We start from the raw sequence: 26,599 nt of genomic DNA, 5'->3' as shown, positions 1-26,599 counted from the left end.
GGGGGAGTAGACAGGATGATTTGAGGACTCATATGGAAAACTGTTTAGTGTGATTACATAATCCTAATAGGGGAGGTAGGTGACACAGTGGATAGAGACAATCTAGCCTCAGATACTTAACTAGCTGTGTGATCCTGGGAAAGTCACTTAACCCTGTTTACCTCAATTTCTTCATCTGTAAAATGAGCTGGGGAAGGAATTGACAAACTGCTCCAGTACCTTTGCCAAGAAAACCCCAAATGGAGTCACAAAGAGTTGTACACAACTGAAAACCACTCGCCAACAAATAGTGGATAGGGATGGGACATTTGACTACTTTACTATATGGAATTTCTTCTACCAAAGCAAACTGGAAATTTCTCTATAAATTTTAGTCTTAGAGAGTTGTCTAGAACCCTCAGAGGTTAAATAACTGGCCCAGAGTCACCCAGTCAGTATGTATCAGAGTTTGGACTAGGTCTTCCTGGTTCTTAGATGAGCTCTCTATCTACTGCAGCACCATGTTGCCTAATAGCTTACATTTAAATAGGGATTTACAGGTTATAAATTGCTTTTTTCACAACAATCCTGGAGGGCAAAGAGAACAAATGTACTATTATCCCCATTTCAAGGATGAAGAAACTGCACTTCAGAGAGGTAAAATGATTTGCCTGAGGTCTCGTAGCTAAGAACTCGGTAGGATTTTGACTTGTCAGAGTTGGTTTCTAATTCAGTTCTAGTCTCTCTTTTAACTCCATCATTCTAGGTCCTACACAGGCTAACAGCAAGCAGAGGCAGCAGGAGATGACAGGAAGAGTAGTGGACAGAACGTCAGGAAACAGTAGTTCCAGACCTAGCTTTGCCATTTTTAGCCCTGTGTTTGTTTCCTAGAAACTCATCTTACTTCTCTATACCTCTATTTCCTGTAAAGGGAGTGAGCTGGACTAGATGAATATGGATATTCCAATTCCCACACCCACCACTGTGAGATCAACAAGTGTGATGAAGGTATCCAACGAGCTCTCTCACCTGTCCCTTTCTGGCATTCTCCATATCTAAAAATCTGCCAGGCTGGAAACTTGTCATCCTTTGCTATAATCAACTGGACCTTACTAGCCAATTCTTGGTGTCTACTTTCCTATGACATTAGAGCTGGGAATTATCCATAAGACAAACCTGAATAAGTCCCCAAGCTTCACTACAAAACTCCTTGTTCTGCTGGCCTGAGAAGCTGTAAATGTGTGAAGGAAAGAAACCCAGGCATGCACACACCACACTTAAAGAAGTTTTGTACAACTTGGTTGAGCCATGCCCAGGCTTGAGCCTCTCTCAGGACCACTGGTGATGCCTCATCCTCCTCCTGCCAGAGTCAAAAGGTTCTGACAACCTTGTTGCTTGTGCTTTCTAGGCCTCTCCCATCTCATTCACCCTTGATTGACCTTGACATTGGTTCTGCTTCATGGCCTGGGACCATTCTCAGGGTTTTCATTTGGAAAATCATGACCTACCAGGTGTGAGTTAATATAGGCCTGTGAGAAAAGCCTATTGCTTTTAGCATCACCATATGAGGGGGCAGCTGGGTGGCACAGTGGATAAAACACCAGCCCTGGATTCAGGAGGATCTGAGTTCAAATCTGGCATCAGATACTTGACACTTACTAGCTGTGTGACCTTGGGCAAGTCACTTAACCCTTACTGTCCCACAAAAAAACAACAAAAGCATCACCACATGACTCTTCTGTGAAAGCCCATAAAACCCAAATTTGCTACAACAGAGACAACAAACTCTAAGTTCCCTTCCAGTTGACATTCTATAATTACTGAATGTATGCATGGGAAAGAAGAACATAATTGAGGGTAGGGAGGGAGGACATACACAAGAACTTACCTGCTTAGAAGGCATGATTCCAAACAACGGGAACATCAAGCCAGGCAGCAAAGCTGTTACAGACAGAGGTAAGGCTTCTGTGAGCCAAAAGATGGCAACAACAAAGAGGGTATATGCACATTCTGCTTCCTAGAATAAATCAAGGTAAAAACACAAAGTGAGAATGAGACTAGGAAATCATTACTGGCTCAAAATGTAGATGTACTTAATTTGTAGAAAACAGTTATCCCCAGTGTGTTTATAAGAAAGAAAGAAAGAAAGAAAGAAAGAAAGAAAGAAAGAAAGAAAGAAAGAAAGAAAGAAAGAAAGAAAGAAAGAAAGAAAGAAAGAAAGAAAGAAAGAAAGAAAGAAAGAAAGAAAGAAAGAAAGAAAGAAAGAGAGAAAGAAAGAAAGAAAGAAAGAAAGAAAGAGAAAGAGAGAAAGAGAGGAAGGAAGGAAGGAAGGAAGGAAGGAAGGAAGGGAGGAAGGAAGGAAGGGAGGAAGGAAGGAAGGAATGTCATTTATTGAAGGTGGAAGTCTTATCTATGGTTTCTACTTAAATCTGGGGGTTACTCAACAAGCATTATTGAACCCTCAATGTTTCTAATAGCTTCTAAGATTGAAATGATGGGTTGTAATATGATTTTATTTTAAGGGATAAAGGAAAGCAAGTGACAGTTTCTGGTCATGAAGTGTAGACAAGCCAACAAGCATGGAGTGGGATCAAACTTGAAATGTTGACCTTAGCACCAAGCTCTGGCCACCAGAGGTGGGGCAGCAAAAAAGAAGCATGTTTATTCATTCAGCTCCTTCAAGATGCTTTTATTGAGCATTTGCTGTGTAATGGTCATGTTAAGTGCCTAGTGGAGAATAACCCATGTTCCCCATCCTCAAGAAACTTACAATCTAGTGCACAAATACCCTGCTTTTGGCCAGTATATAGCCCTTTTAAGATTGTTTTCCCTGTCCCAGTCAGTGATCCTGATATTTATTTTAAGCTGATATTCCTTTGTATAAAAAATGTGGGGGATTGGGAGAAAGAATGGAAAGACCTATAGCATGATTTGCCAAACACCTTGGACTCTGCTAGAATGATTCCATTCAAATTACAAGTTAGCTTTATTTCTCTACCTGCAATATGTAGAGGGTGCTGTTAAATCATTTCAATCCTGTCTGATTCTTTGTGTCCCCATTTCATATTTTTTGGGCAATGATACTGGAGTAGTTTGCCATTTCTTTCTTCAGCTCCTTTTTACAGATGAGGAACTGAGGCGAACACAGTGAAGTGACTTGCCCAGTGTTACACAGCTAATAAGTGTCTGAGGTTGGATTTGAATTCAGGTCCTCCTAACTCCAGGCCTGATGCTCTATCCACTGTCTGACTTAGATGCCCCATTGAAATGGTACTGTAGGGTTAACAGGATTATTACAATAGGTAGAGGGTATTTATAACTCCCTTTCCTATCAACCACCTTTAGTTTGGTTGACTTGCTTTGCCTAGACATATATTTAAATGATCTCTACCCCACCCTGTGTTCACCTCCCCACCAATAAAATAAAATAAAAAATAAAATAAAATAAAAATTTTAAAATAAAACAAAACAAAACAAAATGTAAAATAAAATAGAAGTGAGAATTTCCTTCCTGGCCTCAGCCTCTCATAAGGAAGGCAGCTCCATGTAGACTTCAGTAGATGAAGCCTGGGGGTCAACTTCTGCAGTGAATCTGTCAGGTAGGAGTTTCAGAATCTGAAGCAGTATAGGGCCCCTGTGATTACAAGGCTTAGGGTGAAACCCCAATTTACCATACTCAGAGAATTCTGGGTATCAGAGAGAAAGAGCGTAGGCAAGGCTTCCTCAAACTATCTCCTTTCCCCTACTTCTCTCTGATCACCAAGCCCTTCTCCCTTTTGACCTATTATCTTGGAAAATCCAAAGTGTCTCTTGGAGTTGCTGATGTTTTCTCTGCTATCTTGTCTCTCAGTTAATTATGAAGTAAGGACAACAATAAACATTGGAATGAGAACCTTTGGTCTGAAGATTAAAAGCCACTTCACTCCTGTGGGTTTATATTAATCCTAACATCTGTAAGATTTTCTTTTAAAAAATAAAAGCAAGCATTATCAGTTTTTTTTTTCCCCTGACTAGACCTATGATTTCATTGGTGTTCTGAGCACCAGAGAGGAAATTCTTTAACCAATGCAGACTGGCACCTTCCACTCTCAGAAAGTTGCCTGAGGCGCACTGAGAGGTTAAATCACTCACCCAAAGTCATACAGTCAGGATGAGACAAAGACAAGACTTGAACTCAGGTCTTTCTGTATTCAAGGCTGGCCCCCTATCTACTATGGTATGCTGCTTTTACATCAAATAAAATTCAGTATTAAATTCAAGTGAGGAAGCCAATTGAGTTGGGACCTGTCTGACCCTAAAGCCATCTCTCTATGCACTGCATCACTTGGATTCTTGGCATTGTAGACATTAGTCTGAATAACTGATCAGCCGCACTGTCCCTCCCCTGACCCAGTTAAGAAATTTGCATATGGCCATGTTAGGCCACTTTTTTATTTCACAGGAGTTCTTGCTTTCAGTCTGAACCACTTCATTCCTAACCTATTTCTGCAGTTCTTTCTTTTCCCTGCTTAATATATTTTTTCTTTACCCTCAGTTTGATTCTTTCCCTTCTATGTCTTCCCACCTTTCACTTCTCCTTCGCTTTCATTCATCCCATTAGGTGGCTATGTATTAATCTCAGAAAATCTCTTCTGGTCTTTTTCATGCCTGTCCACACCAGAACTCAAGCTCCTATCAACTCTGGGTAGTCATTGTTCTTCCCCAGCCCAACTCTCCACATCTGACCTGCCACTCCACGCCCTTCTTCCCACTCTCAACTTAACAATACACCAGCTAAACTGGCTTACCTTTCTCACCTACAAAGAACCAAGAACCTGTCACAGAGGTAAGGAGAGAATGCTATGACTAGGCAGATGGGAGACTGGGGGACATTTCAATAGAATTCTAACTGACTGAAATTACCACGGGAAATGTGGCTGATTATATTTTAAAAATCACTTTCTTTCTCTTTTAAATTATAGCCCCAAATGGAAATGAAAGGTAAATTACAGTTTAAAAAAATAAAGTTTTCTCCCTCCCCCTCCTCTTTATGACACACTGACTGATATTAGAGAGAGTAATTGGGTTGATGAATTAAGACCCAAGTGGGCATGATCTCATCTAAGCAACGGTTTGAGAAAACCTGGGCCAATCAGAGGCCTCCCTCATTGCAATTCATTTTTAAAAGAGAACACGACGCAATTAAGAAGGGGGGGGGAATAATGCATTCTGAATCCACGAGCTACAAGAAAAACACTATTATTATTTGACAGAGGCTGTGAAGAGCCTGATGGCTTAGGATACATATGTACTCCTACTGCTACAGTGGTTTTAAACCACTCAAATTCAGATTAATATAAAAGCTTTAAGTGTCTCAAAACGTCTCCATCCACAAAGATATGGAGAAAAATGAGCCTAACCATAGAGGAAGAGAAAGAACAACTGCTTTTTCTTTTCTCCTCACTAAAAAGGGGATAGTGAATAGTAGGAACATTATTTCAGTGGTCCTGCCTTTTATCAGGCAGCTGGACTCAAAAAGTGCTGATTCATTTTTGAGTTCTTCACCCTGTCCCCCTCCAGTGAATAGTTAGTCACCAAATCCTTTGAACTCTTCCTTCATAACAGCTTTTACATTGGACTCTTACTCTCCAATCCTATTGCTATCCCTCTAATAGCCCAATCTAGATTCTCACCCAGTCGGTAAGTCATACAAGTATTTATTAAGGGCTTATACAATAGTCTATCTACTAGACCTTCCTCCTCATGAGATTAATTTTCCTAAAACAAAACAAAACAGTAAACCCCACCCCTTTTGTCATTTCCTCTTCTCAGGAAGTATGACTCCTGGGAATTCTGTTGCTTTCAGAATAAAACCTAGGGTAGTGTCCCAAGCTCCAGCCTTTATTTACACATTTATATCCCACTGTTCAGTGGTATAACCCCATGCTCCATTCAGGCTGATCTGTTCATTCATTCCAAGAGCTCATTCATGTTTTTGTGCACAGCTACTAAAGTTATATCCTTAGAGCGCAGGATTAGCAATGCTTCCTCTCAAGAACCTGGACTGGCTACCTATTGCCTCTAGGAGGAAATATCATGTGCCCTGGCATTTAAAGCCTTTTATTTATACTCTGGATACATCCAGTCTTTCCTAACTAAAGGTACTTTACTACTACTTCTTACACAGGTGATTCTTATTATAGGTGGTTCTTATATAGGTGGATAGAGAGCCAGGCCTGGGGTCAGGAAGACCTGAGTTCAAATTGATTGATTGGTTCACGATGCAGAGAAACACTCAATTTTATTTTATATAAATGATGATTCTATTTGGGGGGGGGGAAGTATTATTTATTTTTTCCCATTTATTTAGAATTTTATTTTTTTCCAAAATTACACATAAAACAATTTTAACATCGATTTTAAAAACTGTGTTCCAAATTCTCTTCCTTCCTCCCTCCCTAATCCCCCTTAAGAATTCAAACAATTCAATATAAGTTAGACATGTGTAGTCATGCAAAACAATAAATGATGATTCTAAATGGAAATAAACAGCAAATTGGCCATCAAAAAAAAGTTTTATATCCTGACTCATTCACCTTTGACATACTAATATTAGATTGAGTAATTTCATACTCATTCAGATATGAGCATAAGTATCCTTTAAAGCCTTTCTCAAATCCTATTTTCTTCCAATATGTCAGGCCAGAGAGAACAAATCTGTTTGTGTCTGTGTCGATGTCTGTCTGTGTTTGCGTCTGTCTCTGTCTCTTCCCTCCTACAGCATATAAGTCCTACCCATATGGCATTTTGTTATGCCTTGAATTGCCATTTAAATTTCTGTGGACACATCTTATTTCCTTATCATAATTATAAACTCCTAGAGGGAAGAGACTATGACTTATTCTCTTTCTCAGATTCCAAAGTATACCTAGCATAGTTCTATGCAGTTGCTCAATGAATATCTATTTAATAAATGAATAAATAGCAATTTTTTCACCTCTCTGGGCCATATCTTCCACACTGCAAAATTGGGGTCTTAAACTAATGCCAAAGACACTTAGAGCTCTAAAACATATGATTCTATACAAAATATAATAAAACTTGTAACTTCCCCAGGCAAAATTCTGAAGTTTGTCATTGGATAAAGTGCTGGTCCTGGAGTCAGGAAGACCCAAATTAAAATCTGGCCTGAGATACTTAATAGATGTGTATCTCAGGGCAAATCACCTAACTTCTGTCTGCCTCAGTTTCTTCAGCTTTAAACCAAGGGTCATAATAGTAACCTACCTCCCAATGTTGTTGTGAGCATCAAATGAGATGATCTATGTAAAGCACTTAGCACTGGGACAAAGTAAGTGTTAATAAATACTTGCTCTCCTTCCCACCAGCACCATCTTCCTCTTTTTCTTTTGCCTTATGGCATATTTTTCTTTAAAGTTTTATTGACATATTTGGCTTTTACCTTAAAAACATTTATAAAAGACCCCTACTCCCTGAAAGGTCTCTTTTAACAAAATAAGGTAGTTAAGCAAAACTAATAATACACTGACCTTATCTAAAAGTGCATAAGCATTCTATATCTGTAGCATCCTCCTCTGTTAAAATAATTAGCAGAAATTATTTTCCCTCCCACTCATCTCCCACCCCATTGCAGAAAAAAGAAAAGAAAAACAAATTCCTTTCAATAAATAATCATCATCAAGTAAGATAAATAACCTCACTGTCTATATAAAAAATATATATATATCATTCTTCACTCTAATTCTACCATCTGTCAGGAGATAGATATCGTGTTTCATCATTGGACCTCTGGAATCATGACTGGGTCTCTGTATTTCTGATCCCATGCCTTATACTTTTTGGGGGGGGGATGGGGCAATGAGGTTTAAGTGACTTTCCCAGGGTCACACAGCTAGTAAGAGTCAAGTGTCTGAGGTCACATTTGAACTCAGGTACTCCTGAATCCAGGGCCGGTGCTTTATCCACTGTGCCACCTAGCTATCCCCCATGCCTTATATTTTAGCTGCCATCTGGCTTCTTAATGAACTCTTCAGTCTCAATTTGGGGGGAAATGTTTCAATTTCTTCCATTTTATAGCCATTTCCCCTCCTTTTTAAGTATGTCTTGTTATTACCTTATATAAGCTCGTAGTCCCTCTCCAATTCACTATGATCTTTCATAACATAATAGACAATTTGGAAAGAAATTTCTTCTACAAATTGGTTCATCTTGGTTTGATGACCTGAACTCCTCAAGGGTATTTGGTATGTGTTCTCTTACTATCTCACTATTTATACTGGTTTTCAAAGTCCTATTAGTCATTTTGTTCTGTCCTTTCCAAGTCAAAGATCATACTCCTTGGCATAAGAAAGCAATAAAATAATATTTTCCTCAGCATTTGTTTTACTTATTTCCTCACAATTCTGTGGTTTTTGTTCTTGTATTACTACTACTACTACTACTACTACTACTACTACTACTACTACTACTACTACTACTTGGCTTTTCTTTCTACTTCTAGAAAAATTAAAAGGGTACTAATATAGTTTCTATAGTGGAACTACAAGGAAAATTAAAAGTATTTTATATTCTTAGTGGGCTTTTTCCTCCTAAACATGTTCCAGATTTGGACTAGTTTAGCATTTGTCTCAATTCTGAGTCTGTTTTACAGATGACAAAAGTAAACACACAGAAATCAAAGAATTTGCCCCAAGTCAATCAATGTGGCAAATCTGGGACTATAATTGTACATTTTCTAAGATTGAACTGTTTCTAGGAATTATTCTGAGGGTCATCATGAGAGATCTACAACATAGAGACACTAACACTGGGGGCTGGTGCTAAAGAAATGACAATTGAAACCAAGAAATTAATATAGTGATGTTAAAGTGAAGGGAGTACATGTTAACAGCAAGAAGAAATAAAGTGATTGAGGCTGAGAAGCCTCACTGGGCTTGGAAAAACAGTCCAATGTCATGGGCCAATCCTAGTTAACATGCAAGCTGTTTTGTGCTGATTATTTCTTCCCTCACAATAAATTCTCTTGATAAAGGGTTTTTGAGGTTAAAGAGACTAGAGAACATAATAGATGGAAGCACAAGCATATAATGAGAGGAAATTTAGAGACACCGAACTAACAATGTGAGAAGAATAAAGTCAAGAATAGGTGTGGAAAGATAAGGAAAATGAGAAAAGACAGAAAAATGGTAAACGTTGGGAGAAGCTCAGAGATGTGAGTGTTTTTCAAAGTTTGAAGAGGCTTAACTAGGAGGGGAAGAAGCAAGGCTGAGGAAGGCTCAGTGAAAAGGAAGTTAGAAAGCATAAAGGAGAGACTATTAGAGGAAATAGTGAAAAGAAAACTTTTTAAGAAAAAAATGTTATTTTTTAAAATTAGAGCAAACAGTCAAAATGCATTAATTACAAATAAGAATTTAAATGATAATGATAAATCACTTACATTACAGAATATTCCCTGCTCAAGGAGAGGTCTCATAACAAGCAAAACTAATCCACCCACCACTCTTTGTTGTGCCCTTTGAGACCAAGCCAAAGAAATCTAATCATTCTTTTACGTGAAAGCTTTTAATTATTCAAAGATCAGTAGCAAGTCCCCTAACTAAATCTTCTCTTATCTATAATAATCATTCCCAGTTTCTTCAAATGATCCCCATATAGCATCAGCTAGAGGTCCTTTGCCATCACAGTTGTGCTGCTCTGTGAGATGTATTCAGTTTATCTCCTACTCAATACATGGTTCACCAACGACCTTCCTAAAACATATGTCCCAGAACTAAAAATAATACTTGAGATTCTATTTGACTAGGATAGAGGACACAGAGGTTATTACATCCCTAGCTCAGGTCACTGCCTCTCAGTGGCAGCTAAGAAAACATTAGTTTTCTGGCCTGCTATATGACACTATTGGCTTCCAAGCCACTGAAGCCTCCAGATTTTCTTTTCTTTTGTTTTTCCTGGGCAATGAGGGTTAAGTGACTTGCTCAGGGTCACACAGCTAGTAAGTGTCAAATGTCTGAAGCCAGATTTGAACTCAGATTCTCTTGAATCCAGGGCCAGTGCTTTATCCACTCTACCACCTAGCCACCCCCCCGCCCAGATTTCTTGAAATGGTTACTGAGCTATTCCTCCTCTATCTTGTACTTATGAAGTGAAGTTATTTCTTAACCCAAGTATAAACTATTTATGCCTGTTCATCTTATTATTAAATGTAACCCAATGTTCAGTGAATAGTTAGTCAATAACCATTTATTAAGTATCTACTATGTTCCAGGAACTGTACTAAGCACATCAGCATCTTATTTTGGATCCTTACTGGCACCTCACATGTCAGTTATGTCTCATAGTCCTGTGTCATCTTCATAGCTGATCATCATGTTATCTATATCTTGATCCAAGTCACTAATAAAACTAAGTAACAGAGTCTAGAGACTTTATCTCAAGTTGACATTAAACCATGGATGACTAATTGTTATTCTGGTAATTCAACTAGTGCTTCTCCTACTAGCTATTCAATAACCTCAAAATATAACTTCTAATTATGTCAGGAATCAAAGTTGAGATCATGGTTCTTGGTTTTCAGATTCCCTGTTGCTCCTCACAGAGTATCAGAGTGGATGGCATCCCAGTGGCTATCTTCATGCTCTTTTGGTTGTCTCCAAATCTAGCCCCCATTCCACTATCCCACACTGCCTTCCTTTAGTTTGTCCTTTGCTTCTAGGACAATATACAAACTCCTTATTCTAAAATTTTAATTCTGACTGTAACTTACCTTTTCAGATTCATTTTACATGACTCCCTTTCATTTGCTTTGCATTTCAGTTAAACTGGACTATTAGCTATTCTTTGAGCTTAGCCTGCCATCTCCTACCTCTGTGTATTTCCTGAAACCTGAGATACCCTCTCTCCTCATCTTCTCATGCCTGTTGAAATTCTCTTCCTTCTATTGAGTATGTGTATTGAGGGGGGACGAAGTAGGGTGGGAAGTCTCTTCCAACCTGGTGGCCATACATACTTGATTACTCACATCAACTAAGGAGAAAATAACAGAGGCAATAGGATACTAATTAATCTGTTAATACCAATCCTTGGCTAGTCACTTGGCTACTACTCTTTATAATTCCTTTAATGAAATTTGTTCATACTTCATAAAGGGATAATAGAGCATAGACTCTTGAAAATGAACCTCTTCCCCTATCCCTCTACCTACTATACTTTGATTCCGTGTTCTCATGCCACTTCCATCATGCAAACTTCCCTGAACTCCCATAGCTGAAATTGATCTCCATTTTTCCAATTTTTTCTTGGAATAGTTTGTCTCAGTCTCGCTTCTATTGTTATTTTTGCATGAGATACTTATCTGGCTCCAAGTTATATATCCTTTATTCTTGACAATGTAAGCTCCTTGAGGGCAGAGGCTATAGACACTGTTTCTTTTCCCCCATTCTTCATTTCCTCAATACCTGGCATGGAGCATTAAACATAGTGGGCACTTAATATGTTGGTTGCTGTTGTTATTGTCTTATGACACACATTTTTTGTGTTTTTTTTTAAATTTTCTATTAACAAGCATGTATTTTCTCTCTCCCATATATACTTCCTAATCCCACACCCACTGAAAAAAAGAAAGAAAAGTAAGAACTTCTTAGCAAATATGCATAATCAAACACAACAAATTTCCACATTGGACATGCCCAAGAGTGAGAAATCATACAATTATTGAAGAGACATAAATATTTACAAGGTTCTGAAAACTGGAAGTCATTCTATACAAGCTCATTGAGAGATGACCTACCATATTGGAGAATTAAGCTAGGTTTCTGGATTTGTATCCAGGCTAGTTGCCCCATCATGACTATAATGGCTATCCTTAGTCTCAAATTATTTTGTGCAATATAGGATTTGAAGAAATTGTGATTACTGAAGAAAAGAAAGTTAAAGGTGTTAAGTAATTAAATTCTTTATAGGAATTTTGCTTGAGTGATGAACAACTATTTTTTCCACTAAGGACAAGATGAAAGGGTATGAACTTTGCAGTTGGATGAATATAGGTCAAATAGAAGAAAGGACCATCTAAATATGGAGAAATAAATATAAAAATACACATTCTAAACATAAAAATAGGGAGGTGCTGGCGTCTGCTATGAAATCATTGGACTGTCTTCTCGAAAGATTTTAGCAGATGGATTTATGGAATCTTTATGAGGATTATTTCCGTGCAATATTCCTCAGAGATGGGGAACTGGGCAAGATCAGTGTTCCTCAACTGCTGATCCAGAGCAAATTTCTACCAGTAGATAGAGTGTTTCCTTCCAAAGATCTTTTCATTTCAAAACCCATAAACTTGAAAAACTGATTCTCCACAGACAAGGCCAATTATACCCAGACTCAATGTGGACAGGCATTAACTCTCAATTAATGTCTTGGGTTAAAGGTAGCTGTGACCACACACTTTGGCAGGAAGGGTCTGTACAAACAGTGAACCATAGCATGTTTACAACCAGGAGGCAATGAAAGATATTATTTTTAGTGGTAACCCACAATTATTTTCAATTCAATGAAATAATGATTAAATGCCTGTGGTTTGAAGAGCATTGTGTTAGGTGCTAAAGAAAATTCATTTGAGGTTCTTTCCATCTTATAGTCAGAAAAGAAACATGCACAAACAAGTTCACTACTAAATAATACAGTAGGGCACAAGAGAGCTACAAAAAGTACTATGTAAGATTTGATGGAAATGTTTTCAAAGTATTATTCACCTGTTGGTGAATTATTCACTTAGTAATAAAGAGGAGGGTAAAGATGCTTGAGATATTTTGTAGATCGATATGACTTCATAACAGTTGAATAAGAAGTGAGAGCAAGGCAAGCATCAAATTAACATCAAGGAAAGAGTGAAGAAAATAGAGAAGAAAAAAAGTGGATATGGGATAAAGAAGACAGGTAAAAAGGTTGGTCTTGGCAAGAAGAGCCAACTTTTGAGAGACTAGAAGAAAGGAGATCACAAGGCATGAGGAGGAGGTTTTCTGAGGTATGGGTTAAGGGAATAGAATAGCTCATGATAGATGAATTCTATTTTATCAGTAAAATAGAAGGTGAGATCTTTTGTTGAAAGAGAAGGGGGAAAAAGAGGAAAGAGGAGGAGGAGGTGGTGGTGGTGATGGTGGTAGCAGACTGGGTCTTAAGACAGTGAAGAAAGTTGGAAATAGTTGTTGTGGAGAGTATGATAGAGTATCAGTTAGGAAAAACATTAAAAGTTTGTTGTGGGGGCAGCTAGGTGGCGCAGTGGATAGAGCACTGGCCCTGGATTCAGGAGTACCTGAGTTCAAATCTGGCCTCAGAAACTTAACACTTACTAGCTGTGTGACCCTGGGCAAGTCACTTAACCCCAATTGCCTCACTAAAAAAAAAAAAAAGTTTGTTGTGTAGAATACATCAACTAAGGAGCATTGAGATAAGAAATCTGCAGCAAATAATCAGTTTGATTTTCACCAGGATTATCCAGGAATTTGAGAAGGAGTGGAGAAAGCAGAGAGAAGGGCAACCCAGGGTTGAGGTTAGCATGAAGTTACTAGAGACCAGAGTATTTAAAAGTAGTTGATACGGTATGTTTAGATTGGTCAATGTTAGAATCAATATTTTAGAGGAAAAGTAAGGTTAGAGTATGTGGCTTGTGATTGTTATGCTATTAAATAACATCTATGCAGATTAAGGTACAATTGGCCACCTCCAAAACCAGTGCCTGTAAGACTAGATCTAAAACTCCTCAGCATTTCAGTCAAGGAGGAAAACATGTTGAAACAAAATGCTTAGAATCTTGTATAACAACTAACTTTGGAACTCTTAAACCCAGTTGTTAATAACATCATGTAGATGCAGCTATTTCTCTGATCCTTGATACCTCCCTCTCTCCTTTTCCTCTTATTGTGCTTGCTTCTGTCTTTCATTACTTGCAGATGATTGTCTTCTTCAGCACATCCTATCTCCTTTGATTGAAAAATCCTTTATCCTGATGTACAAGGAAAGAGCAGTACCTTAATGTTAAGTTCGGTCATTTTTCAGTTGTCTCCAATTCTTCATAACACCATGTGGGGTTTCCTTGGCAAAGGTACTGGAGTGGTTTAACATGTCCTCCAGCCCATTTTACAGATGAGGAACTGAGGCAAACAAGGTTAGATGGTTTGCCCATGGTCACACGACTAGTAAGTTTCTGTGGCTGGATTTGAATTCATGATGATGAGACTTTCTGATTCAAAGTCCAGCACTCTAATCTGCTGCACCACCTAGGTGCCTATAATGTATTGCTGACCATCTAGATCATAGCATTTGCCTGACAAATGATGCAAGTTAGCTGATGTTCTAAGTTGGTTATCCATCTTTCTTTTCTTCACAAAACCCCCCAAGAAGATGAAGGAAATGGTAATCGGACCAGCAGGTCTACTTTTACAGTATTTGGGAAGAAAGGAAAAAAGTGGGAGGTGAGGATATAAATAAAAAACTATATAAAGGGAAAATACACACACATACACACACACACACACACACACACACACATATATGTTGTCTCCCCTATAAAATCGCAAGTTCCTTGAGGGCAGGGTCTGTCTTTTCCCTCTTTTTGTATCCTTAGCACTTAGCATGTCCCTGGGACATAGTAGGTATTTAATAAATATTTAATAAAGATTGATTGATTGATTGATATGAGTAGGGGAGAGTTGAGAAGAAAGCAACAGCCCATTCTTAACTTGCTAATTATTCTACATGCATGGAAAAAGCTAGCCAACCATCTGATATCCTGGAAAGTGGAAAGTGTACTGGAGTTGGCATCAACACTGTGGCTAGCTAACTATGTGACTTAACATTACTTAACTTTTCTGATCTTTCTTCCTCACCTGGAAAATTAGGGGTGTAGACTAGATAATCTCTAAGGTCTTTCCCAACCCAAACATTCTATGAGTCGTTCAAATCCTTCAGGAAAACCTACTTCAGTGAATTCTTGATCTCTCAGTTTAGTAATTTTTTTTTCAGAATTTAATATCATTCTTTCTTCAGTTTAGCAAGTACTTATTTTCTTTCCCACACATTTTCACTTCCCAACTGAATAAAAATTTAAAAAGCACAAATGGTGATTATTTACAAATGAAAGACACAGAAAAAAAAATCAATCTACTTTTGGGGCTGTCTTTTTCTTATATATATATATATATATATATATATATATATATACAGAGAGAGAGAGAGAGAGAGCGAGAAAGAGAGAGAGAGAGAGAGAGAGAGAGAGAGATGGACTTAGGGTCAGGGAGATCTTGTTGCACGTCTTGGCTCTGACAGATACTGTCTGTGTCACGTTGGGCAAGCCACTTAACCTTTCTACCCCAAGCAATTCTCTAAGACTTTAAATTGCAGACTAGGTGACCATATGTAGCAGTGGTGGGAATTTGACCATTGGATGAAATCATGAATTGGGTTAAAAATAATAGAAACATTCTTATTTCCCATGAATTACCTAATTTTGCTTGAGAAACACACACACACACACACACACACACACACATGATATTCTCCACATAGCTGAAAGCAGGGGTTCTTAGCTTACTGTTTATGAAATTAATTTTTTTGACACTTGTATTTCTATATAACTGTTTTCCTTTGTGATCCTATGTATTTATTGGTGGTTTTTTGTTTGTTTGTTTTTGCAGGGCAATTGGGGTTAAGTGACTTGCCCAGGGTCACACAACTATTAAGTGTTAAGTGTCTGATGTTGGATTTGAACTCAGGTCCTCCTGAATCCAAGGCCAGTGCTCTATCCACTGTGCCACCTAGCTGCCCCTGCAATCCTATGTATTTAAAAAACCTTCTGAGAAGAGATTCATAGGTGTCGTCAGATTGCCAAATAGGTCCATGAGACACACAAAAAAAGATTAAAACACCCTGGACATGTAAGAATTAGCAGCATAGAACTAACTGTCCTGCCTCTGAACCCTTAGGAAGCCTGTTGGCATTTTTCAGTTTAGGAGTGGATGACAGGATTTGTGACTGCCCTAACTAGCCTTTTTAATGGCTTTAGGATTCTGATAACATCCAAAAATTCCATGATATCTGGGGGGTCTGGGGGCCAACTGGCAGCAAAACTGTGAATTAGGTGAAGTTTTCCTCATCATACCCTTCATGAGTACTTCAAGTACTCCCTCATCCAGAGTAAGTCCTCCCTAGGTAATGTCTTATGCTCCACTAAGAGACTTGTTACTGTCTTGTCCCTCCCAGCCCACCATATCTCCCCTCCAAAACCCACTAAATCTTATCTATCCTTACTTACACCTGCCCTCCCTGCTTTCAAGACAACAAACAAGAGTGGGCCTTTTCCTTCCAAGTGATGATGATTTGCTATTCTAATAAACTAGTCTGTGCTGCAACACTAACTGGAAAGGAAAAGAGGAGAACTCTGGTGGTTTTCTTCCCTTTTAAGCAATGAATATGCTTAATAATAGCGGTATATTTGTGTTAATGTTCTGACTTTTAACCTCTAAAGAAGTGACACTTGGAAAGATTTTCTGCTCAGTTAGGAAGGAAAGGTGATACCATAGTAGCTGTGTAGAGAAGATAGTTTGAGCAGGAGGGGGTCTTGAAATACTCATCAAATTATATGAGATGGTCACTTTCTATTTAATAAATACAGGCCCAACTCTAGAGAGCAGGATCATCTCCCTTAAAGACTAGAAGCTTCTTGTCTAAGCTGCTTGGATCCTAGGCTCCATGGTACTTCCATTAAGAAAAAATACAGGGGGAGCTAGATAGCACAGTGGTAAAGCACCGGCCCTGGAGTCAGGAGTACCTGAGTTCAAATCCGGCCTCAGACACTTGACACTTACTAGCTGTGTGACCCTGGGCAAGTCACTTAACCCTCATTGCCCTGCAAAAAAAAAAAGAAAAGAAAAAATACAAGATCACTTGAGGACATGATGACAATAAATTTGACCTTACCTGCCACTGAACCTGTATAAACTATTTCTATTAACAGTAAAGTTTTAGAAGTTGATCATTAACAAAGGAAAGCTTGCATAACTGTTCCAAAGAAGGATGAATCTTGAAGAAGACATCATTTCCCCCCCTTGACCCTGAAATAAATGGCAACACGATTTAGTGGAAAGTGCTTTGGAGTGGAAGCAGAAAACTTAGATTTGAATCTTTGAACTGCTACTTACTACCTTACAACCTTGGAATGGTCATATCACCTCTCTGAATTACAGTTTCCTCATCTTTAAAAATGGGAGAAGCTAGGAGGTGAAGTGGATAGTGGCTCCAGGCTTGGAGTCAGGAAGACCTGAATTCAAATCTAACCTCAGACACTAACTGTGTGACTGTGGCCAAGTCACTTAAGCCTCTTTGTCTCTGTTTCCTCTTCTGTAAAATGAGATGGAGAAGAAAATGGCAAATCATACCAGTATTATTGCTAAGAAAACCCCAAAAGAGCTCATGAAGAGTTGGATACAACTGAAACTACTGAACATCTTTAAAATAAGATGGTTGGACTTGATTATTATGATCCTTCCAACTAAAAAACCTGATAATCCTATCTTAAAGATAAGAAATCATTAAATATTAAATAGCTAACCTCTTGTTTCTTTTTTCAGAGATCGAAGACTATGGGTATAGAATATTACATATATTGTCAGGCATCATTGATGTATTGGTTAGTTTTGCTGAATGGCTTTTTATTCCCTATTTTTAAAATATTTTTAAAATCCATAATGGCTTTCGGGGCAGGGAGGGGAAGAAGTGTAGTCATAAATTAAGATGATACAAAAGCATAAGATTTCAATAAAAATATCAACATAGCATAAATTTAGTTTCATGCCTATGGTTATCTCTCTCTCTCTCTCCCTCTCTCCCTCCCTCCCTCCCTGCCTCCTTCCCTCTCCCTCTCTCTCTCTCTTCCTACCTCCTCCTCTCCTTCCTCTCACTTTCTTTCATCATAAACTGGAAGGAAAGAATGTTTGAGTTAGTATTTGTGAACCTAAATTGACCTTCAGAAAAAAAGTCTAGGTCCTCTTGTATATATCTAAGGAACCCCTCTACAAAATCACTGACAAATGGTCATCCAAGCTCTGTTGGAAAGCCATAGGTGGAGAGTACCCATTCACTACCTTTGAGAGCAACTTATCTCACTTTGGGACAGTTCTAATCATTAGGAACTTTTTCCTCACTCAAGCCTGAACATGCTTTCACAACTTCCAGCCAATGACCCTAATTCTGCCTATTTTGGGTTCAGTTCCTAGTTCTGTACAATTTAGGTTATCAAAAGAACCCAAGAATTGTCTAGTTTGAGTCCATTGAAATTTATATTAGCTTGATCTGCTTCTACTTGTGTAACTATTGGAATGATGCCACCTGCCGGAGACTTACTGTAGGAAAGCTCCAACATGAGGAGAGGGCCTCTGAGGGCAGGACCATGCGTCTTTTCTTTGACATCAGGAAGGGTAGTTTGCTTTTGGGTGAAGAAGAAGGGGGAGGCCGCGCGCTGGCTCACTCTCTTTTGTGTGGACTCTGGCGGAGAGTTGAGCTAGGAATGCTCTCTCCCTTTAATAGAAACATGAGTCTAGGCCTTTCTCTTTCTCTTCACCAAATCCTTATTCTCCTTAATTAATGCTTAAAAGTCTAACTCTTGCTAAAGCTTATAATTTATTGGCAACCACTCATTAGATTTTAGGCAGTATAGCTAGAATTTTAGCCCTTACACTTGAATGGTGTATTTCCAATTTTACATTCTCATTTTTGAGACAAAGGCTCTCTTTAAAAAAAAAATAGACTAAAAAGGTACACTCTTTTAAAAAAATGTACTGCTTTCTTTATAAGTCACTGTAAGACAATATTCTTTCAGTTTAATTAGTGGCTGATTGAATGATTAAATATGCATTTAAAAGTAGCCAAAAATGAAATTACTTTATTGTGCAAGGAAAAAGCCTTTCATTACCATTAACTGATTTTAACAAATGGCTTGATTGGAAGGGAAGGCAAAAGCAAAACATTTCATCAAATGCCACCTGATTTCATGCCTTCACTTTCCACAAGGGCCATGTACATTATAGCCAAGGCTCCACAGAAAAGCCAATGGTACTCCATGTACCAATTACATGTTTTCTAAGAAAATAATTTTACTTCAAAACAAGCGCTATTTGCTTGTTTTCTTTTTCAAAGGGATTGGATCAAATATCTCCCCAAAGTACTTAAGACTAAAAAGAGCAATCAATTTTTCAGATATTTTAGTAAGTCAAAGGTATAAGAAGCTGAATAGTGCCTATGAGACAGTTTTGCTTTCTCAGGACAAGTTTGGGCTCCTGTTTACTTTTTTCAGTCCAAAATAGGTAATACTGAAACAGACACGAAAATAGGGAAGTATGGAGAGAGTTCACTTTTTTAAGACTTTTTTTAATGAAAAAGTCTTTTATTTTCATTTCTTTCAATTTACTTAACTCTCTTACTAAAACAACAACAACAAAACCCTCTTAAGAATCTCAAAGGAGGGGCAGCTAGGTGGCGCAGTGGATAGAGCACCGGCCCTGGAGTCAGGAGTACCTAAGTTCAAATCCGGCCTCAGACACTTAATACTTACTAGCTGTGTGACCCTGGGCAAGTCACTTAACCCCAATTGCCTCACCAAAAAAAAAAGAATCTCAAAGGAAATAGGGGTGGGGGAAGTGTGGTGACAAAGCAGTTCCACATTTCATACTATACTATAAAATAATGATCATCAAGATGATTTGGGTTAAAAGATAAAGAGTTTGATCAGTGTCTAAAATTCAATAAACACGAAGACCCCTGTTACTGGGTTAAGGATTCACTTTTTGACAAAACTTCTGGGAAAAGTCAAAAGTACTCAATTATTTTGGCCATTGCAACACATACCCTCACCCACTAAAATGAAAAAGAGGTCTGATTGGCACTGGTGATAGGATCATAGATTAACAGAACTGCTCATCTAGTCTAATCACTTCATATTACAAGTAAGCAACTTTACACACACACACACACCTATGTATACATACGTATGACATGCATATCACAACTAATGTAACATATTATTAAGTAACAGAACCAGGATTTGTACCCAGGCCCTGTGACTCCAGGAAGCAGCCAGTGGTTCAGTGGATAGAACACTAGGCCTGGAATCAGGAAGATCTGAGTTCAAATCCATCTTCAGATACTTCCTAGCTCTGTGAATCTGGGTGAGTCACAACCTCTGCCTGACAATATGGATCCACTGGATGAACTGGAAAAGGAAATAACAACCTACTCCAGTTTTCTTTGCCAAGAAAACCCCAAAAAGGGTCCCAAAGAGTAGGACTCAAAAAACAAATGAACAACAACCTATGACTCCAAAACTCGTGTATTTTCCATTATAGCACACCAAGAAATGTCCATACTAATGACACCATAGAGTTTATTTTAAACATGTCTCTTTATGAAAGAGATAGTGCTTTATAGCATTTCCTCCTTGAAAGAATTCTACTCCCCAAACTTCATTTTTATTTTTATATAGATTTCAAAATCTACCTTTGTTTGAGAAAGAAAACAAGAACTAAGTCAGGTCAGGACAAACCAAGATTGACTCAGTCCTGTTACTTTTATGTATTTGTGTGACAATTCGATTACTTTTATTCTCAAATAATTACACTTAAAAAGAAAATAATGCTTAAGCAGAATGTAATATAAATTAGAGTGACATCTAACTTAACTCAGATGTTAATTTACTTTGAAATAAGGAATAACACTATTTTCCAAAGCGATTTTACTCCCAATGTTTCATTTAATCCTCGCAACTGAATATGTCCTGTACTGCTGTGTCTCTTTGACATGTCAAGAACAGAGAAGTAACAATTCACATTTAAGTTTTATAAACAATTTCCTCACAACAGCTTTGTGAAATAGTGTAATTATTATTACCCCCATTTTACATACCACTACCCCCAGTTTACAGATTAAGATAACTTGAGTGATTTCGCTATGGTCACATAGCAAATAAGCATCAGAGCTAGGAATAGAATTTGTTTCTAAACTCCAAAGCAGGCCATTTCTCTCGAAGTAGGAGGCAAATCCGACTGAAAGATATTTCCTAGAAGTCACTTTTTCAATTCATCCCTGCTTTTAGCTTTTTGTCTCACTTCTTTCCCTATGTTCTCACAAAATTTTAATGAAAAAAAAAATTCTGGTTAATTGAACATTCCAGCTAGTTGACCTGCTTTTAATCAAAGTGTTCTTCTGCTAGAGCTAATAGTAATCACTAAGAAGCAAAAATGGATAAATCACAATGCTCCAAAGTAAAGCTTGACTTTAAAAACACCAACAATTTCAGAACATTCAAATTTGAGCCAGGTAATGAAAACACAGGGCAGTTGAAACTAGTCAAGAAATTCATCAAAACAGTTTTCTCATCACTCACTTACTTTGGTTTGGATTGTTAAAGGCAGTGGCAACAAAAGCAGCGGGGTGAGGATCATAAGGATAAGCCTGCGATAAACCAAGATGATGTCGAAAAGCTTCATTGCTGTGAGCAAAGATCTCCAATTTCTCATATGAACTGTCTAAAAAAAAAGACAGCAGACATTAAATAACCAGCCTGGATTAATATTTCTCTAGTCTATCATCTTGAGTCACTGCAACACTGTGGCCAGCATTAGTTAACATTAAATCTGATTTTTATTGCTTTAGTGCTTCTACTAACATGCAGAGAAAAGCAAACAGTGTTTTGGTGAAATCGAAGAATGGTCAGATGGAATAATGACTATTAAGGTTTTTAAGGTTTTTTTCTCCCTCTTCCTCCCCCTCCTCCAATTTTAGTGTAAAGATACTTTGAAATTAGAAAGTTGCCTTTTTTACTAATGTGATAAACTAATTCTACCAAGGTGTTAATGAGCTGTCAATGTTACCTCTCCCTTTGGACAGCAAATTAAAATTTTAAAAAAGAATGTTCTACAGATAAAGTTTTCAGCCATTCTGTAACCAACACTCATTTAGCAAATATTTATTATAAACATTTATTAGTTGTCTATTACCTAGAAACTCTGCAAGACATAGCTTTAAGGTTGGAAAATTTCAGAAATATTTGGAACAAGTATATTTGCTTGGGAAGGAGTACTGGTGGGGGGGGTTTAACAATTGGTCCTCTTGAAATAACCCTTTTAGGCAGATAATTTTGATTAAGTATAAGCTTAGCTTTATGTGTAGTTTTCAGGGTTTTTCTGTTTAGGAAATCTTTGCTCTCATTGAAAAGAAATAAAATCTATAAGAACCATGGAATATATGAGACATAATAAAGGAATTTAGAAATCATTTAATTAAGCCATCCTCTACCTCCCATTTTATAGGTGAGGAAAATAAGACACAAGAAAGATTAATTTACCCAAGATTAAACAGCTAGTAAATGGGTGAGGCAGAATTTGCACCTAGGTCCTCTGACTTGAAAGTCCATACTGTTTCCATCACAATATCCTAAAGTTAATAATAAAAGGGCTTTGTTTTTTTGTTTATGTTTGTTTGTTTGTTTGTAATACAAAACTGAGCTCAGCTATAAACACTGGTCTTAAAGGTTTAGAAATAAAGTTCTATGGTCATTACTTAGGGTATTCTGGCCAACATGTACATAAAGGAAAAGTCACCATAAAGTCTCATGTGAGTTGTATAGTTGAAGTACATCCTCTAACATCTTTAGAGCATGAAGCCTAGACAGACAAATGAATTGAAAAGCTGAGTAATTAAGATAAGAGTTAGTTATATAGTACTGTTTCATCTCCATTAAAGCACATAGGTGATATGAGACAATTCTATCTTGCAAAATTTGTCCCCCATGTACAAAACTATCTCAGGTTCAAGGTCCACACAATCATATAATGATATAATAGCTGATGATACTTTAAGGCTTAAAAAGTACTCAGACATATCAGAAATAATTTTATCCTTACTATAAGCCTAGAAAGTAAATGCCAAGGGGCACCTGGGTGGTGCAGTGGATAGAGCACCAGCCCTGGAGTCAGGAGGACCTGAGTTCAAATATGGCCTTAGACACTTAACACTGATTAGCTGTGTGACCCTGGGCAAGTCACTTAACCCCAATTGTCTGAACAAAAAAAAATTAAAAAGAAAGTAAATGCCATTATTATTTCCATTTTATACATCATGAAACTGAGGCAAACAGAGATTGTTTTTCCAGGTTCATGCAGCCAGTAAGCATCTGAGGTCAGATCTTCTGGAGTCCAAGTCCAGTGCTCTATCCACTGTGCCACCTAACTTATAATTCATGAGCCCCAACTAATATGTTTACCTTTGCTAGTCAGCAAAGAGGAAACAATTACCTCAGAGGAAGGCATTTAATGAAATAGCATAATAATAAAATTAACAATAAAATATTTCCCTCAGAAACCCAGGGCACACATAAGCATATACACCTTCTACGGGAAGAGAAGACACATGAACACATAGTAAATAAATAACAAAAGGTACCATTTATATGTTGCCTACTATGTGCCAAGCATGGTGTTAAGCACTTTACAAATATTATCTCATTTGAGGGGACAACTAGGTGGCACAGTGGATAAAGTATCATCCCTGGATTCAGGAGGACCTGGGTTCAAATCCGACCTCAGACTTGACACTTACTAGCTGTGTGACCCTGGTAAATCACTTAATCCTCATTGCCCCGGAAAACAACAACAACAACAAACAACAAATATTAATCTCATTTGATTCTCACAACAACCCTGGGAGGTAGAAGTTATTTATTATCCCCATTTTACAGATGAGAAAACTGCAACAATCAGAGGTTAAATGATTTGCTGAGGTTATATAGCCACTAATTATCTGAGGCTAGATTTGAACTCAGGTCTTCCTGACTCCAGCACTCTATCCACTACATCACCTAAAGGACTCTACATATGCCCAGGGTACATATACAGAAGGGCGATCAATTCCATTAATACTGCAGGGGTACCAAAGTTATCATGCTATTTTCACTGGTCTCTGCTCTATCTAAGCCTTCTGCTAGACCCTGCTCCAATAGCTGTATAACTTCTGCTAGACACCTCGACTGGCCTTTAAATAGTATAATTTTCTCTATTTCTCACTTCTTGCTTCAGTTAGAGTCCTTGGATATAGTGACCTTTCTTCCTTCATTAGGAGAATGGATTCTGTCAAGCCCTTTTAGCTTAAAGTCCTAAGGCTTTCCATAGTCAGTAGCCCTAGGCAGCGGAATTCATCCAGCAACACAACTACAGCAGCTAAAGGGGGACAGTGGATAGAGTGCTATGCCTGTCTGGCTTCAGATGTTTTCTAGCTATGTAACCCTGGGCAAGTCACTTCAACTCAGTTTGCCTCAGTTTCCTCAACTGTAAAACAGAGATGATAATAATAATAGCACCTACCTCCCAGGGTTATTGTGAAGAGAGATAATATTTTTATTTTTTGTTTGTTTGTGGGGCAATGGGGGTTAAGTGACTTGCCCAGGGACACACAGCTCGTAAGTGTCAAGTGTCTGAGGCCGGATTTGAACTCAGGTCCTCCTGAATCCAGGGCCGGTGCTTTATCCACTGTGCCACCTATCTGCCCCCGAGATAATATTTTTAAAGTGTCTATCACATAGTAGGAACGAAATAAGGACCCATAGAAGTCTTCCCTAGGAAGAAAAAATAATCTTCCTGCCCCCTACTCCCGCTTTCCAATCAGTATTCTGATCAGTCTTTGCTAGAAGGCCTCCCATCTTCAACAGAATATTCTTAACCCTAAATGCCCAGGTCTTTGATCTTCAGGAGGGAGTTCCTTTACCTATGTGCCAAACTCTTTAGAGCACTCCTACATAACTAGGCTCTTCAGGCTCGTCTATCTTTGCAATCAAATCCCTGGTCCAGCAGATTGATTTTCTCCTAGCAGACCTCAGGGTGACCATTCCCTTTGCTTCCCTAATTGTCTCTGAAGGCAAGGCAACACCTAATCAGCTTTAACTCTAAGGCAGGCCTCCAAACCACTTCCAGGGCTCTAGGGAGCCTCCCTCCGAGCCCACCTTCAGCTTCTTAGCTCTAAAAGGTCTTCCAAGGGGATGAGTGGGCAGAAGGAAAAGCACAGAAAACAATGCAGTCTCAAGGGGATTAGGAAAGTCACACACCTGCCTTTGTTATGTATTTGTGGCCTGGAAAGCCAAGTCTTTTTAGGATTTAATTTCCCAGAAGAAACCATTGAGGATTTTTGTGGGGGTGTTGGTATAAAGGTGGAATCTTTGGATTGCTTGTAGAGAGATCCATCACATTTGCTGGGTTCTTTATTCTTGGCTTTCTGACTTTGCTCAGTGTAGCAATGAGTTAGGTTTAGCACTCTCAGTATGAATGTCCTCCCCTCTTTCCCCCCCCACAACCTTGTTTTGGGCTAGTCTCCCTATCAGAGTCTAATTTTTAATTATAAGTGAATATGACTGGACTTTCTGAATGTGGAGAAAATAACTGAGCAATGCTTCAAGCACCAGTGATAAGCCTTATGCAAGAAAGCATTTTCTCTCAAAATTTAAATTTATAGTGAACAGTCAGGGAAGCAGTGTTACATAATAGAGAGCACCGGTTCTGGTGTCAGAGGATGTGGTGTGTTCAAATCCCACCTCTGAGGCCTTGAGTCAAGAGAGGAGCAGAGCAAGAAAGACTAAGGTTTAATTCTTGGCACATTTTAATAGGAGATCATGGTTAGTTTATAGGGCCTCCACAAACCTGTTTGCCCAATTTTAATCTCTTCTGCAGTCATGAAATCAGACTTGTCAGATGAGTTCACAGAACTACAGAATTAGAACTCTAAGGTCATCTGGTCCAATCCCATGCTGAAAAGCATGAAACCTGGTTTAAACCATCCCTGTAAGTGGCCATCCAGCCTTCTCCCGATGACCTGCACTAATGAAGCAGTAATTGTTAGTCATTTTTTGGTTTTGCCTTTTACAGAACCAAAAAAATGTCCTCCCCAAATTTCTCCCCATTATTACAAGTTCTGCCCTCCAGTACTGGGTAGAACAAGTCTAATCCATCTTTCCACACAACAAACTTTTAAATATTTGAAGAGAATTGTTACATCATCCCCTTGGCAAACCCCATCCCAAACCTCTTCTTCAGATGACATATTTCTATACTCTTCAACACATCCTCATAAGATGTTGTTCCGAGTTTCCTACACTTTTTTTTTTTTTTTTTTTGCGGGGCAACGGGGGTTAAGTGACTTGCCCAGGGTCACACAGCTAGTAAGTGTCAAGTGTCTGAGGCCGGATTTGAATTCAGGTACTCCTGAATCCAGGGCTGGTGCTTAATCCACTGCGCCACCTAGCCGCCCCTCTTCCACTTTTGATCACGTTGTGACCACACCAGTTTGGCACTGTCCTTTCTAAAATATATTGCTTATTAGTGGACCTAACACCCCAGGTGTGTTACCACTGGAACAGAGGATAGTAGGTGAATCCCTTCTCCTATTCCGAGCACTATAAAATTATTCCTTCCAAATCCCAAATTTCCCCATCACAGTTTTGATATGTTGCAGGTTGGCATAAGAAATTAAATGGGAATTTGGGGGAGATTTGTGGAAGCTGCAGGCAATATGCAAAGGTCAGCAGATGACA

The 26,599-nt window shown here is 38.4% G+C and overlaps 1 protein-coding gene across 1 annotated transcript in view; it reads right to left on the bottom strand.

Moving 5' to 3' along the window:
- The window catches only part of SLC13A1 (solute carrier family 13 member 1), a 109,337-nt gene that overhangs the window by 57,380 nt on the left and 25,358 nt on the right, over positions 1-26,599 (bottom strand). Inside the window, exons 3-4 of the mRNA XM_043967575.1 lie at positions 21,414-21,551; positions 1,868-1,996 (exon numbers count right to left, since the gene is read on the bottom strand). Coding sequence (XP_043823510.1) covers positions 1,868-1,996; positions 21,414-21,551 — 267 coding nt within the window. The remainder of the gene's footprint in view (positions 1-1,867; positions 1,997-21,413; positions 21,552-26,599) is intronic.

The sequence above is a fragment of the Dromiciops gliroides genome, chromosome 5 (genome assembly GCF_019393635.1).
Source record: "Dromiciops gliroides isolate mDroGli1 chromosome 5, mDroGli1.pri, whole genome shotgun sequence".
Lineage (NCBI taxonomy): Eukaryota > Metazoa > Chordata > Mammalia > Microbiotheria > Microbiotheriidae > Dromiciops > Dromiciops gliroides.
The sequence above is the reverse complement of the archived record's forward strand: the minus strand, read 5'-3'. Positions and strand labels throughout refer to the sequence as shown.